The sequence below is a fragment of the Haematobia irritans genome, chromosome 4, assembly GCF_050003625.1.
Source record: "Haematobia irritans isolate KBUSLIRL chromosome 4, ASM5000362v1, whole genome shotgun sequence".
Classification (NCBI taxonomy): Eukaryota; Metazoa; Arthropoda; class Insecta; order Diptera; family Muscidae; genus Haematobia; species Haematobia irritans.
Window position 1 is genome coordinate 185,498,900 of NC_134400.1, and position 16,314 is coordinate 185,515,213.

General features: G+C 34.0%; 2 protein-coding genes across 2 annotated transcripts; one reads left to right on the forward strand and one right to left on the reverse strand.

Moving 5' to 3' along the window:
- Window positions 1-2,343: 2,343 nt before the first annotated feature.
- LOC142236571 (uncharacterized) lies at window positions 2,344-3,065 on the reverse strand. The gene is made up of 2 exons (XM_075307797.1): window positions 2,950-3,065; window positions 2,344-2,876 (listed from the first exon to the last, which is right to left on the reverse strand). The coding sequence occupies exons 1-2, from the start codon at window positions 2,950-2,952 to the stop codon at window positions 2,400-2,402; spliced, it is 480 nt and encodes a 159-aa protein (XP_075163912.1). The 5' UTR covers window positions 2,953-3,065; the 3' UTR covers window positions 2,344-2,399.
- Window positions 3,066-14,694: 11,629 nt separating this feature from the next.
- Window positions 14,695-16,314, forward strand: GNBP3 (Gram-negative bacteria binding protein 3). The gene has a single exon (XM_075304828.1). It carries the CDS (start codon window positions 14,753-14,755, stop codon window positions 16,217-16,219), a length of 1,467 nt encoding a protein of 488 aa, XP_075160943.1. The 5' UTR covers window positions 14,695-14,752; the 3' UTR covers window positions 16,220-16,314.

Below are 16,314 nucleotides of genomic sequence, written 5' to 3' on the forward strand. Positions count from 1 at the left end.
TATAGAAAGTTTTGTCAAAATTTTATTTCTATAGAAAATGTTGTCAACATTTAATTTCTATAGAAAATTTTGTCAAAATTTTATTTCTATAGAAAATGTTGTCAAAATTTTGTTTCTATAGAAAATTTTGTCAAAATTTTATTTCTATAGAAAATTTTGTCAAAATTTTATTTCTATAGAAAATTTAACAAAATTTTATTTCTATTAAAAAATGTTGTCAAAATTTTATTTCTATAGACAATGTTGTCAACATTTTATACATACACAATATTTTATCAAAATTATATTTCTATAGTAAATTTTGTCAAAATTTTACTTCTATAGAAAGTTTTGTCAAAATTTTATTTCTACAGGAAATTTTGTCAAAATTTTATTTCTATAAAAAATTTTTGTCAACATTTTATTTATATAAAAAATTTTTGTCAACATTTTATTTCTATAGAAGATTTTTGTCAACATTTTATTTCTACAGTAAATTTTGTCAATATTTTATTTCTATAGAAAAATTTGTCAAAATTTTATTTCTATAGAAAATTTGGTCAACATTTTATTTCTATAGGAAGTTTTGTCAAAAATTCATTTCTATAGAAAATTGTGTCAACATTTTATTTCTACAGGAAATTTTGTCAAAATTTTATTTCTACAAGGAATTTTGTCAAAATTTTATTTCTATAGAAAATTTGGCAAAATTTTATTTCTATAAAAAATTTGTAAAAATTTTATTTCTATAGAAATTGTTGTCAAAATTTAAATCTATAGAACATTTTGTCAAAATCTTTAATTTCTATAGAAAATTTTATATCTATAGAAAATTTTGTCAAAATTTTATTTCTACAGAAAATTTTGTCAAAATTTTATTTCTATAGAAAATTTTGTCACAATTTTATTTCTATAGAAAATTTTGTCAAAATTTTATTTTTATAGAAGATTTGACAAAATTTTATTTCAATAGAAAATTTTGTCAACATTTTATTTCTATATCAACTTTGTCAAAATGTTATTTCTATAGAAAATTTGGCAAAAATTTATTTCTATAAAAAATTTGGTAACAATTTTATTTCTATAGAAATTGTTGTCAAAATTTAAATCTATAGAACATTTTGACAAAATTTTTATTTCTATAGAAAATGTTGTCAAAATTTTATTTCTATAGAAAATTTTGTCAAAATTTTATTTCTATAGAAAATTTTGTCAAAATTTTATTTCTATAGAAAATTTTGTCAAAATTTTATTTCTATAGAAAATTTTGCCAAAATTTTATTTCTATAGAAAATTTGGCAAAATTTTATTTCTATAAAAAATTTGGTAACAATTTTATTTCTATAGAAATTGTTGTCAAAAATTAAATCTATAGAACATTTTGTCAAAATTTTTATTTCTATAGAACATTTTATATCTATAGAAAATTTTGTCAAAATTTTATTTCTATATAAAATTTTGTCAAAATTTTATTTCTATAGAAAATTGGCAAACTTTTATTTCTATAGAAAATTTTGTCAACATTTTATTTCTATAGAAACTTTGTTAAAATGTTATTTCTATAGAAAATTTGGCAAAATTTTATTTCTATAAAAAATTTGGTAACAATTTTATTTCTATAGAAATTGTTGTCAAAATTTAAATCTATAGAACATTTTGTCAAAATTTTTATTTCTATAGAACATTTTGTCAAAATTTTTATTTCTATAGAAAATTTTATATCTATAGAAAATTTTGTCAAAATTTTATATCTATAGAAAATTTTGTCAAAATTTTATTTCTACAGAAAATTTTGTCAAAATTTTATTTCTATAGAAAATTTTGCCAAAATTTTATTTCTATAGAAAATTTTGTCAAAATTTTATTTCTATAGAAAATTTTGTCAAAATTTTATTTCTATAGAAAAGTTGGCAAAATTTTATTTCTATAGAAAATATTGTCAAAATTTAATTTCTACAGAAAATTTTGTAAAAATTTTATTTCTATAGAAAATTTTGTCAAAATTTTATTTCTATAGAAAATTTTGCCAAAATTTTATTTCTATAGAAAATTTTGTCAAAATTTTATTTCTATAGAAACTTTGTCAAAATGTTATTTCTATAGAAAATTTGGCAAAATTTAATTTCTATAGAAAATTTGGTCAAAATTTTATTTCTATAGAAATTGTTGTCAAAATTTAAATCTATAGAACATTTTGTCAAAATTTTTATTTCTATAGAAAATTTTATATCTATAGAAAATTTTGTCAAAATTTTATTTCTACATATTTTTGAAAATTGTACGAAATTTTTCTTCTGCTTTATATGTATATATATATTTTTTTATTTAATATAATTTGTATATAAATTTAATGTCTTAATTCCTATTTAATTTTGTCACGATGTATTGCCAGATCATTTCTCGAAATTATTGCCTTTGTCTTATTTCTTCCTGTCATAAATATAACCATCATCGCTCTCAACCAAAGTACCAGCAACAATTTCATTGGAAAATGGCTTTATGGGTTTATAACCTGGATAACCACCATACTGCCCTTGGCCATATAATCCAGTTGCACCAGCTCCAAAATATCCAGCACCTCCGCCATAAATGCCGCCTCCTCCATAAATGGCACCACCTCCACCATAAATACCTCCTGCACCAGCACTTCCAATGGCTGTTGGTAAATATTGAGGCCCATAATAAATTCCTCCACCAATGATGGGACGATTTGGACGAAAATGTTGATGATGATATTGGGGACGATGACCAAAGGTTCTGACTACAACGGGCGGTGCAACCAATTCATCGCTAACTATAGTAGTAGGAGGCAAATAAGTTCGGCTATTGATATGACTAACATCGCCATAAGCCGCCATTAAAGACAGGCTGGATACTAAAAACACGGTTAAAAACATCTGAAAGAATTTATAATGGAGAAGTATATTTTATTTTAATTCTTAATGGAGTTATGGAGGATGTTGCATTTACCATTATTCTCCTCAGTGTTTATACTTTACTTAACACACTTTTAATACTGTTAATCTTCCAGTTAGAATCAGAGCTTTTTATATACAGAATTTTGCATCTTCTCAAAAGAACTCACAATGTTTTATCTTCAAACCACCGGAAATCAGACTGATATGCCGTGACAGATTTATATGTACATTTTGTTTCGACATTATAAAAGCCTTTTTGCATCTTCGTGAGAATTAAAATGCAGTGGCTAAAGAAAGCCATTGCCGAAAAATGAGAAATTAGTTTTTTTTATGGATTCTCAAATTTCCCATTTTCTACTGCTGTTTGTAAAAATGTTTAAATGGACAATAATTATTTCATTCACTCTTAAATAGGGTTTTCTTTTTCCCGGACTTTTTCCATTCCCGGGAAAGCGGGAATTTTTTTCGATTTTCCCGGGATCCCGGTCAAAGGGAAACCTGCTTTGATGTGGCATACATTTATTAGACATTTGAATAAATTAGAAATCGCCTAAAGCTATAGTTATAAGGCGCTACCTGGACAACTAACAATAAATATTCTGTTGATCTCTTACATCAGCCATAAATCATACTAAAATACGAAATATTTTGTAATATAAAATTTTTTTACTATGGTTAAGACAATCTCTTTGGGTATAGTTTCCGGAAGCACACTATTAGTATAGAGGGATTTTTTGAACATTAAAGAACTGTTAGTTTAGGTTAGGTTAGGTGGCAGCCCGATGTATCAAGCTCACTTAGACTATTCAGTCCATTGTGATACCACATTGGTGAACTTCTCTCTTATCACTGAGTGCTGCCCGATTCCATGTTAAGCTCAATGACAAGGGACCTCCTTTTTATAGCCGAGTCCGAACGGCGTTCCACATTGCAGTGAAACCACTTACACCCTCAAAAAAAATCGCTTCTCTAACATATGTTCCAAACATATTTTGCAGGAAGCACATATATTATTGGATACTGCCGAAACATTAATATGTTTGTTTTATGTGAACCTATTATATGTTTGGAAGCATTTTGAGCCCAAAAATATTATATGATTGGAAGAATTTTCCCCAAAGAAGATTGTGCTCATTCCCTAACATAATTTTCACTTCCACGAAATTTTTAGTTGTTGGCATCTTTTCCTGTAATACAAATAACGTTGAAGAAATTATTCAATTTTATAAATTTTTTAATTTTTACCTTTCGCCTGGACGGAGAATCGAACCGAGGACCATACAGTTTGTAAGCCAACACCCTATCCACTGGGCTACGTAGCTGTTATAGTCACCAGTAGACAATTATGGTTATAAGTTATATTTATATAGCATAGTTTGCAGCGCCCACGAGTCCAAGCAAACATAACATTATTTAACAGAAACATACATTTGTTGGCCACGTGGAGCAGTGGTTAGCATGTCGGCCTTGCATGCAAAGGGCCGTGGGTTCAATCCCTGCTCCGACCGAACCAATTTTTTTTTAATTTAGACATTTATACTATATTAAATTTTTATAATGAAATTTCGAAATGTGGGGTATTCAAGATTTACAGTCAGAAAAGAACAGTGCTTGATATAAACGAAATGGACTGAGCTTTTGGATAAAATATTATTTTTTATTGTAAAAATAACAGTTTTGTAACAAAAAAGTTTGAAATTTTGGAAGGAATTCAAAAACTCTAACAAAAGAAGAAAAGTTATTTAGGCGTGAACCGTTTTTTACTAGCATTTAACACGATTTTAAATGCCTTTAAAACTTATCGTGTTTTGTACTTAATTTCATTTTTACCTTTAAGGCCGGTAAAAAAATTGTGCCCATAATGCCAAAATGATAAACAAAACACTTGTCCACACATACATAAAATTCTGCTCTCAAGGCGAAAACTCATGCCGTTTTTTTTTCAAATGTCTATTCTCTTGGTTCCGAATGTTTATTTTCTTTACTCCGAATACTTATTCTAATATTCAAATTAAATAATATTTAGACTTAAGCATATCACATTTTTGGCCTTATCATGAAACAGTTTTCCGAAACAACATACAACCGTTTCACAGAAATTGTAAACATATATATGTTTACTTGAAATTTGTAAATTTATATATGTTTACATTCACACATATTATTTTTATGAAACATTCATGCCCCAAACATAATATATTCTAACATATTAATATATGTTTTCCAAACATTTAGTGTTAGTTTAGGAACATTACATGTTTGCACTTAAATATATTGTGTTTAAAACTTGTGCCCGAAAAACATTTTGTTTATATCGGAACATACGAAAAACATATTTTTCTAACAGTGTAAAGAAGCTTTGAAACCCTCAGAAATGTCACCAGCATTACTGAAGTGGGATAATCCACCGCTGAAAAACTTTTTGGTGTTCGGTCGAAGCAGGAATCGAACCCACGACCTTGTGAATGCAAGGCGGGCATGCTAACCATTGCACCACGGTGGCTCCCTAAAGAACTGTTTGGAAATGAAAGAAACTTATTTCCATTTCACCATCGTAAAACGGGGTCACTATAACAGGTTGGCTGATAAGTCCCCGGTCTAACAAAGAAAAACACATTTTTTGTCAAAATTCGTTTTTATTCTTCAACATAGTTCCCTTCAAGTGCGATACAACGATTATAACGACCTTCCAATTTTTTTATACCATTTTGGTAGTATTCCGTCGGTTTTGCCTTAAAATAGGCCTCAGTTTCGGCCATCACCTCTTCATTGCAGCCAAATTTTTTCCCTGTGGGCATCCTTTTGAGGTCTGAGAACAAGAAAACATTGCTGGGGGCCAGATCTGGAGAATACGGTGGGTGGGAAAGCAATTCGAAGCCCAATTCATGAATTTTTGCCATCGTTCTCAATGACTTGTGGCACGGTGGGTTATCTTGGTGGAACAATACTTTTTTCTTCCGTTTTGCCGCGATTTCGACCTTCAAACGCTCCAATAACGCCATATAATAGTCACTGTTGATGTTTTTTTCCCTTCTCAAGATAATCGATAAAAATTATTCCATGCGCAACCCAAAAAACAGAGGCCATTACTTTGCCAGCGGAGTCTTTGCATGCTTCGGAGACGATTCACCGGTCGCTGTCCACTCAGCCGACTGTCGATTGGACTCAGGAGTGTAGTGATGGAGCCATGTTTCATCCATTGTCTCATATCGGCGCAGTGTTGCCAGGTAATTTTTGATTCCTCCCCCCAAATCTTAAGAAAAAAACCCCTAAATTGGTCTAGACTTTTTTCAAAAACCCCCAAAAATTTTAAGTATGTAAGTAGTACAAAAAGAGGCCCAAAATTTCGTTAAAAATCCTTTAGTGATACACTTATTATAATTAAATTTAACACAAATATATAAACTGAAAGAAGATTTTTTCTGAGGAACAAAATTTTAGACAAAATAAGTTTTTTTTTAATGCAAAATGTTTTTTTTTTTTTTGAAGTAAATAAAAATCATTACACCACTTGTCACAAATTCGGTTTCGATACCTGCTTCGACCGAACACCAAAAATTTTTCAGCGGTGGATTATCCCACCTCAGTAATGCTGGTGATATTTCTGAGGGTTTAAAAGCTTCTCTAAGTGGTTGCACTGCAATGTGGAACGCCGTTCGGACTCGGCAATAAAAAGGAGGTCGCTTTACATTGAGCTTAACATGGAATCGGGCAGTGATACGAGAGAAGTTCACCAATGTGGTATCACAACGGACTGAATAGTCTAAGTGAGCCTGATACATCGGGCTGCCACCTAACCTAACCTTGTTTTTAATTGTATCAAATATTAAAAATGCCCCTTCAACAGATACGTTTAAAAAAGAATGTCATTGCATACTTGCTTGTATTTAGGAACATAGGTTGACTTCCCTTATTTTTTTTCTCTAAATTCATGCCAGAATTGTTCCAAATTTTGTTGAGAATTGCTCCACTTTATAAGATCTAAGATATTTTTTTTTACCCCCAAAAATCCCCCCAAATAAATGTTACCCCTAAAAATCCCCCTAAACGTGTAAAAAACCCCTAAATTTGGGGGGAAACCCCCCAACACTTTATCGACGGAAAAACTCGGGTGTATTACGAGTTAACAGCTGCAAACACCCCTCAGAATCATCAACACGTTGTTGTTTTTGGTCAAATATGAGCTCGCGCGGCACCCATTTTGCACAGAGCTTGCGCATATCCAAATATTGATGAATGATATGACCAAACACGTTCCTTTGATATCTTTAAGGCCTCTGCTATCTCGATCAACTTCATTTTATGGTCATTCAAAATAATTTTGTGGATTTTTTTGATGTTTTCGTCGGTAACCACCTCTTTCGGGCGTCCACCGCGGTTACCGTCCTCCGTGCTCATTTCACCACGCTTGAATTTTGCATACCAATCAATTATTGTTGATTTCCCTGGGGCAGAGTCCGGAAACTCATTATCAAGCCAAGTTTTTGCTTCCACCGTATTTTTTCCACAGTATTTTATCAAAACACGAAATTCCTTTTTTCCATTTTTATTCACAAAAACAAAAGTTGCTTCACAAAAGACGCTCTATCTCACACCCTCAAAAAAAATCGCTTCTTTAACATATGTTCCAAACATATTTTGCAGGAAGCACATATATTTATTATTGGATACTGCCGAAACATTAATATGTTTGTTTAATGTGAACATATTATATGTTTGGAAACATTTTGAGCCCAAAAATATTATATGCTTGGAAGAAGTTTTTGCAAAGACGATTGTGCTCATTCCCTAACATACTCGTAATTTTCACTTCCTCGAAATATTTCAGTTCTTGGCACCTTTTTCTGTAATACAAATAATGTTGAAGAAATTATTCACTTTTATAAATTTTTTAAATTTTACCTTTCGCCTGCACGGAGAATCGAACCGAGGACCATACAGTTTGTAAGCCAACACACTATCCACTGGGCTACGTAGCTGTTATAGTCACCAGTAGATAATTATCGTTATAAGTTACATTTATATAGCATAGTTTGAAGCGCTCACGTATAGTCGGTAACAGTGCTTGATATAAACGAAATTGACTGATTTTTGGATAAAATATTATTTTTTTATTGCAAAAATAACAATTTTGTAACAAAAAACTGTTTTTGGTACAAAACTTTAAAATTTGGAAGGAAGTCAAAAACTCTAGTATACATAAATAATTTTATAATATAAACATAATTTTATAATATATGTAGGCGTGAACAGTTTTTTACTAGCATTTAACACCATCGCTCTAAAATGCATTTTATTTTTCTTTAATAACTCATTTTAAAGAAAATAAACTTTTAAATTGTTTTAGTTGCAAAACTCGAACTTAATGCCCGCTTTTATGTCCGTCAACTCCTCGTGGACTACTTATTAATAAAGAGGAACTAAACTTTGTTTTTATACATTTTACTGTGTTATTTTTCACTATTTCCTCCTTATTTCATTTTACTATCCCAACTCTAAAAAGAGTATAGTGCCCTTTCGTTATTTTTATGAAGACCCCTGATTTCTTTTAACGAACCAAGAAAAAAATTGTGCCCATAATGCCAAAATGATAAACAAAACACATGTCCACACAAACATAAAATGCTGCTCTCAAGGCGAAAACATATGCTGTTTGTTTTTCAACTGTCTATTCTCTTGGTTCCGAATGTCGAATAAAGAGAATATTCAAATTAAATAATATTTAGACTTAAGCATATCAATTTTTTGGCCTTATCATAAAACAGTTTTCCGAAACAACATACAAGCGGTTTCATAGAAATTGTTCTCTTTTGATTCTTTCGCTGTGTTATGTTGATATCTTTCGTCAACTCTCCCGGTTTCCATCTCTATTTCTTTCTCTATACTCTCTCTGTCGCTTTGAATAAAATATCACAACATATGTATGTTTAGTCGAAATTTGTAAATTTTATATATGTTTGCATTCACACATATGATTTTTATGAAACATTCATGCCCCAAACATAATATATTCTAACATATTAACATAGATGTCCCAAACATTTAGTGTTAGTTTAGGAACATTACATGTTTCCACTTAAATATATTGTATTTGAAAATTGTGCCCGAAACACATTTTGTTTATATCGGAACATATGAAAAACATATTTTTCTAACAGTGCACAAACTAATTGACTTACAGAAATTTTGACACGAATCATTTGAAGGTTGGTACTATATAAAAATAATATGCATTTAATACTAGCGACGCCATCTATGTGTCAGACCGGGGAATTATCAGCCAACCTGTTAAAACCCTCTATTATATATAAAATATTGTAAAAAAATTCCCGGGAATTCCCGCACTTAATTTCTGGGAAAGCGGGAACGAAAAAATAGCAAAATATCGTGAATTCGCGCTCCCGAAAATAAACCCTACTCTTAAAACAAACCCCAAATATGGATAAAATGGTTAATTATCTGCTATGAACATCAACATTGTAGTACTGTATACATAATAATTTTCACTGATCGAATTTTGAGCATAGTTTTAGGCGCAATGTATAAACGGTAACAGAGAATCTTCATATCACGAGAAAATGAGGTAATATCAAGCAAATGTTAAAGGAATCTTACATTTGAGCTTATTTAATTTACCATATTCTATTGGGGTTGGTAATAACGTTTCATTACATGATAAGTAAAGGGTGATTCTTTTGAGGTTAGGATTTTCATGCATTAGTATTTGACAGATCACGTGGGATTTCAGACATGGTGTCAAAGAGAAAGATGCTCAGTATGCTTTGACATTTCATCATGAATAGACGAACGATCTGCCACAACGTCGAATTTTCAGTGAATGGGCCCTAGAAAAGTTGGCAGAAAATCCGCTTTTTTATCGACAAATTTTGTTCAGCGATGAGGCTCATTTCTGGTTGAATGGCTACGTAAATAAGCAAAATTGCCGCATTTGGAGTGAAGAGCAACCAGAAGCCATTCAAGAACTGCCCATGCATCCCGAAAAATGCACTGTTTGGTGTGGTTTGTACGCTGGTGGAATCATTGGACCGTATTTTTTCAAAGATGCTGTTGGACGCAACGTTACGGTGAATGGCGATCGCTATCGTTCGATGCTAACAAACTTTTTGTTGCCAAAAATGGAAGAACTGAACTTGGTTGACATGTGGTTTCAACAAGATGGCGCTACATGCCACACAGCTCGCGATTCTATGGCCATTTTGAGGGAAAACTTCGGAGAACAATTCATCTCAAGAAATGGACCGGTAAGTTGGCCACCAAGATCATGCGATTTGACGCCTTTAGACTATTTTTTGTGGGGCTACGTCAAGTCTAAAGTCTACAGAAATAAGCCAGCAACTATTCCAGCTTTGGAAGACAACATTTCCGAAGAAATTCGGGCTATTCCGGCCGAAATGCTCGAAAAAGTTGCCCAAAATTGGACTTTCCGAATGGACCACCTAAGACGTAGCCGCGGTCAACATTTAAATGAAATTATCTTCAAAAAGTAAATGTCATGGACCAATCTAACGTTTCAAATAAAGAACCGATGAGATTTTGCAAATTTTATGCGTTTTTTTTTTAAAAAAAGTTATCAAGCTCTTAACAAATCACCCTTTATTTTATTAATTCTTAAAGTATTCCCCTAGATAGGGATAAAATGGATGTCCAAGAAAGTAGAATTGCCATTTTCGAATTTCGAAAATTTGAAAGTTGTGCTGGATTGTGCTAGGTTTGTGCCGATTTGTGCTGCAATTTGTTTTAATTTTATCAAATAGCCGAGATATTTGGAAAAAAACATTTTTCAACAAAAATTTTGTCAGAATCGCCATTTTCGAAATTCGACATTTTGACAGTTGTGCTAGTTAAATAAAAATATTGTGCCGTTTAAATAAAAATTCTATCTCTTATAGTCTTCGAGAAATTCTAAAATTTCGAAAAATTCCCAGAATCGCCCTTTTCGAAAATTTTAATATTTTATCGACTTGTGGTAAGTTGTGCCGTTGAGATCACCTTTCTATATCAAGCCGTTTCCGAGAAACAGCCAAATTAAATTTTTAAAAAAGTTCAAAAATATATGTTTGAAAAACACCAAAATTTAAATTTTCGAATTTCAAAAAACTGAATATTGTGCCAGTTAGTAATCATTTGTGCCGTTTGAATCAACTTTCTATCTCAAACCGTTTTGGAGATATTCGCAAAACTTTTTTAAAAAATGTCAATTTATGCGAAAATAGTAAAAATTTTAAATTTTCGAATTTCAAAAAACTGAATGTTGTGCCAATTTGTGCTAGGTTAATACTCATTTGGGCCGTTTGAATCAACTTTCTATCTCAAACCGTTTAGGCTCCGCAAGCCAACTCTGAGGATCGTTTATATGGGGGCTATATATAATTATAGACCGATGTAGACCAAGTTTTGCATGGTTGTTATAGACCATATACTAGCACCATGTACCAAATTTCAGCCGGATCGGATGAAATTTGCTTCTCTTAGAGGGTCTGCAAGTCAAATTTAGGGGTCCGTTTATATGGGGGCTATACGTAAAGGTGGACCGATATGGCCCATTTGCAATACCATCCGACCTACATCAATAACAACTAACAGGTTGCCTGATAAGTCCCCGGTCTAACAAAGAAAAACACATTTTTTTTTTGTCAAAATTCGTTTTTATTATTCAACATAGTTCCCTTCAAGAGCGATACAACGATTATAACGACCTTCCAATTTGTTGATACCATTTTGGTAGTACTCCTTCGGTTTTGCCTCAAAATAGGCCTCAGTTTCGGCGATCACCTCTTCATTGCAGCCAAATTTTTTCCCTGCGAGCATCCTTTTGAGGTCTGAGAACAAGAAAAAGTCGCTGGGGGCGACTTCCCCACCCACCATATTCTGGAGAATACGGTGGGTGGGGAAGCAATTCGAAGCCCAATTCATGAATTTTTGCCATCGTTCTCAATGACTTGTGGCACGGTGCGTTGTCTTGGTGGAACAACACTTTTTTCTTCTTCATATGGGGCCGTTTTGCCGCGATTTCGACCTTCAAACGCTCCAATAACGCCATATAATAGTCACTGTTGATTGTTTTTCCCTTCTCAAGATAATCGATAAAAATTATTCCATGCGCATCCCAAAAAACAGAGGCCATTACTTTGCCAGCGGACTTTTGAGTCTTTGCATGCTTCGGAGACGGTTCACCGGTCGCTGTCCACTCAGCCGACTGTCGATTGGACTCAGGAGTATAGTGATGGAGCCATGTTTCATCCATTGTCACATATCGACGGAAAAACTCGGGTGTATTACGAGTTATCAGCTGCAAACACCGCTCAGAATCATCAACACGTTGTTGTTCTTGGTCAAATGTGATCTCGCGCGGCACCTATTTTGCACAGAGTTTCAGCATATCCAAATATTGATGAATGATATGACCAACACGTTCCTTTGATATCTTTAAGGCCTCTGCTAAATATCTTGATCAACTTCATTTTACGGTCACTCAAAATCATTTTGGGGATGTTTTCAACGGTAACCACCTCTTTCGGGCGTCCACTGCGTTCACCGTCCTCCGTGCTCATTTCACCATGCTTGAATTTTGCATACCAATCAATTATTTTTGATTTTCCGGGGGCAGAGTCCGGAAATTCATTATCAAGCCAAGTTTTTGCCTCCACCGTATTGTTTCCCTTCAGAAAACAGTATTTTATCAAAACACGAAATTCATTTTTTCCATTTTTTTCACAATAACCAAAGTTGCTTCACAAAAGACGCTCTATCTAACAAACTAATTGACTTACAGACGTCAAATTTTGACAAAATTTGGTCAATATAAACTTGACGTATTTCTTTCAATTTTGCATTTAAAAAACCTGAACACCCCTCATTTTGAAGGTGTGTGTGTGTGTAGAATGTTGCTCCTATTTTGATTTTGGAATTCACTCTTCAGTTGTCAAAATGCCGTCCAAGCAAGAAGAGCAGCGTATCAAAATTTTGCTCGCGCATCGCGAAAATCCGAGCTACTCGCATGCAAAGCTGGCAAAATCGCTAAACGTTACCAAATCAACCCTTACAAATGTAATTAAAGTGATTGGGGAACGTTTGTCGACAGCCAGGAAGTCTGGATCGGGGGGAAATCGAAAACGGAAGCCGCTGAGACGACAAAGAGAGTTGCCGGTAGTTTCAAGCGAAACCCTAACCTCTCTCTCCGAGATGCCGCAAATAAGCTGGGTGTATTGTCTACAACCGTGCATCGAGCCAAAAAACGAGCCGGACTATCGACTTACAAGAAGGTAGTGACTCCAAATCGTGATGATAAACAAAATACGACGGCCAAAGCGCGATCCCGGAGGCTGTACACGACGATGCTGACGAAGTTTGACTGCGTGGTAATGGACGACGAAACCTACGTCAAAGCCGACTACAAGCAGCTTCCGGGACAGGAGTTTTATACGGCAAAAGGAAGGGAAAAGGTAGCAGATATTTTCAAGCACATAAAACTGTCGCAAAGAAATATCTGGTTTAGCAAGCCATCTGTACCTGTGGCTTGAAAAGCAGCATTTACATAGCTTCCGGGACTGTCAACCAAGAAATTTACGTGAAAGAGTGTTTGAATAAACGTCTGCTGCCTTTCCTGAAGAAACACGGTTGTTCCGTACTGTTTTGGCCGGATTTGGCATCTTGCCATTACGGTAAAAAGGCCATGGAGTGGTACGCCGCCAACAACGTGCAGGTGGTTCCCAAGGACAAGAACCCTCCCAACACGCCAGAGCTCCGCCCAATTGAGAAATACTGGGCTATTGTCAAGCGGAACCTAAAGAACACCAAAAAAACTGTTAAGGACGAGCAGCAGTTCAAGGCAAACTGGCTTTCTGCGGCGAAGAAGGTGGACAAGGTGGCTGTACAAAATCTGATGGCAGGTGTCAAGCGTGAGGCCCGGCAATTCGGATTTGGAAAAGCGAAAGCCTAACTGAATATTTTTCCTGAATTTTATACTAATTGAACTTGAAAAATAAATTTAATTTGATTTTTTAAATAAACGATTTCACCGATTTACACGCGTTTTCCCTTGACCAAATTTTGACCGTATCACCCTTTATATAAAAATAATATGCACTTAATACTACCGACGCCATCTATGTGTCAGACCAGGGACTTATTAGCCAACCTGTTACTTGTACCAAGTTTCAAGTCGATAGCTTGTTTCGTTCGGAAGTTAGCGTGATTTCAACAGACGGACGGACGGACGGACGGACATGCTCAGATCGACTCAGAATTTCACCTCGACCCAGAATATATATACTTTATGGGGTCTTAGTAACACATATTTCGATGTGTTACAAACGGAATGACAAAGGTAATATAGATATATAAATCTCAAGCTCGAAAAAACAGAAAAACTTTTATTTGAAAATAAAGATAAAAAAAAAAACAAAAAAAATGTAATTGATTTAAAGAAAATTTAATTTAGTATATTTTAAAAATAAATAGAAATTTTGTAATCCATCTGGAATCCATAACAAAATATACAGTTATTGTCCCCATTTGTAATCACTTTGGACCACGGTGCACTGCTAGACTCTGGTCGATCCAGGTTCTTTCAAAACATAACTGGGAATGACAATAAACTTGAAAATTTTATTAAAATGGGAAATCATATCAATAAAACCATATCAAAAGGAACGCCTTTTAAACGATAAAGTCTTAAATGTGTGCACTGCCTTAGACTGAGGCATGTTTGAGTTTCATTAAAAACCATTGGGTAAATGCTGCAAGAGTTTAGTATTCTTAGCATTCGTAACGTTGATGGTTGTGGCTTACGGAGACGGAGAGATTGCACCAAAATAAATTCCTTAAAAGATATCATGGATTTCTGGGTGCTGGTGCTGTTGCTGTTGGCTTCGATTGTTTCGGCATCTTTGTGTAGAGCTTATGAAGTACCCACAGCCAAAGTGGAAGTTTTCTATCCCAAAGGATTTCAAGTTTCCATACCCCATGAGGAGGGTATAACTCTGTTTGCATTCCATGGCAAACTTAATGAGGAAATGGATGGCTTGGAAGCTGGCACTTGGGCCAGAGATATAGTGAAACCCAAAGAAGGTCGCTGGAGATTTGTTGATCGTCAGGCCAAACTAAAATTGGGAGATACTCTATATTATTGGACCTATGTTATATACCAGGGATTGGGATATCGGGAAGAAGATGGTGTCCATGTAGTGCAATCATATGTCAACTCTACTACCATACGAGGAGATCACACATCCACCAATAGACCTCCTGGCATTACCCCTCCTCCACCAGAGAATGCCAATACAAAAGGAGGATCTTGTTTACCGGGTGAATCTATAGTAAATGGGGCTCCAGTACGTTGTGCCAAACAGTTGGTGTTTGAGGAGAATTTCAACGATCCTAATTTGGATACCACAAAATGGTTTGTGGAACGTCGTATACCTCATGATCCCGATCATGAATTTTGTATATATCTCAATGATGTCGCCGATGTGTTAAAGATAGGCAATGGTATAGCTGCCATAAGAGCCAAATCTACAGAGAAACATTTCAAAAGTGATTTTAAAGGTAGTACTCTAAATTTGGGAATAAACTGTACCGGAGTTGTGGATAGTGAAGAATGTTCCTATACACCGAGAAACTTCAACATAGTGCCACCTTTTATATCGGGAAAATTTTCAACAAAAGGGAAATTTTCATTTAAATATGGATCCGTGGAGATAAGAGCTAAGATGCCTTCGGCCATGTGGGTTTATCCCCAGCTATGGCTGGAACCCACAACACCTCGTTATGGTATCAAAGAATATCGTTCGGGTCAAATGCGTTTGGGTCAACTGCGAGTGGATGGCGATCGTCAAACCCTAATAACCGGATTAATGTTAAACTCCCAATGGCCTTCGTTTCAATTATGCTCCCAGTCAACAGTCCAAAGGCTAGACCAAGATTTCCATATATATCAACTATTATGGACCTCTGAATCGATGAAATTCTCTGTGGACAATCAAGAATACTGTCACTTTGAAATACGGAATGAATCCAAAGCTTTCTATAATCTCTTGAATGGTAATAAATATGTACCCAATCGTCATCTTCTACAAACGGGATCACAGTGGGCTCCATTTGATCAAGAGTTTTCCGTAACCATAGGCCTAGGCATTGGAGGTTTTACCGATTTTCCCGAAGGTGAATGGTCCGAAAAGAAACCATGGTTCAATACAGATCCACGAGCCAAGTTAAATTTTCGTAATACCTATGTGAATAAAGAGAAATGGATACAGGATACAGAATTCAATGTGGATTACATTCGAATATTTACAGTTTAATTTTCTACCATATGCACAAAAAAAAAATTTCACCAAAATTTTTCCAATTAAAATTTTAATTGATTCAGCAAATTTTTCAATTGAAACAAAAATCA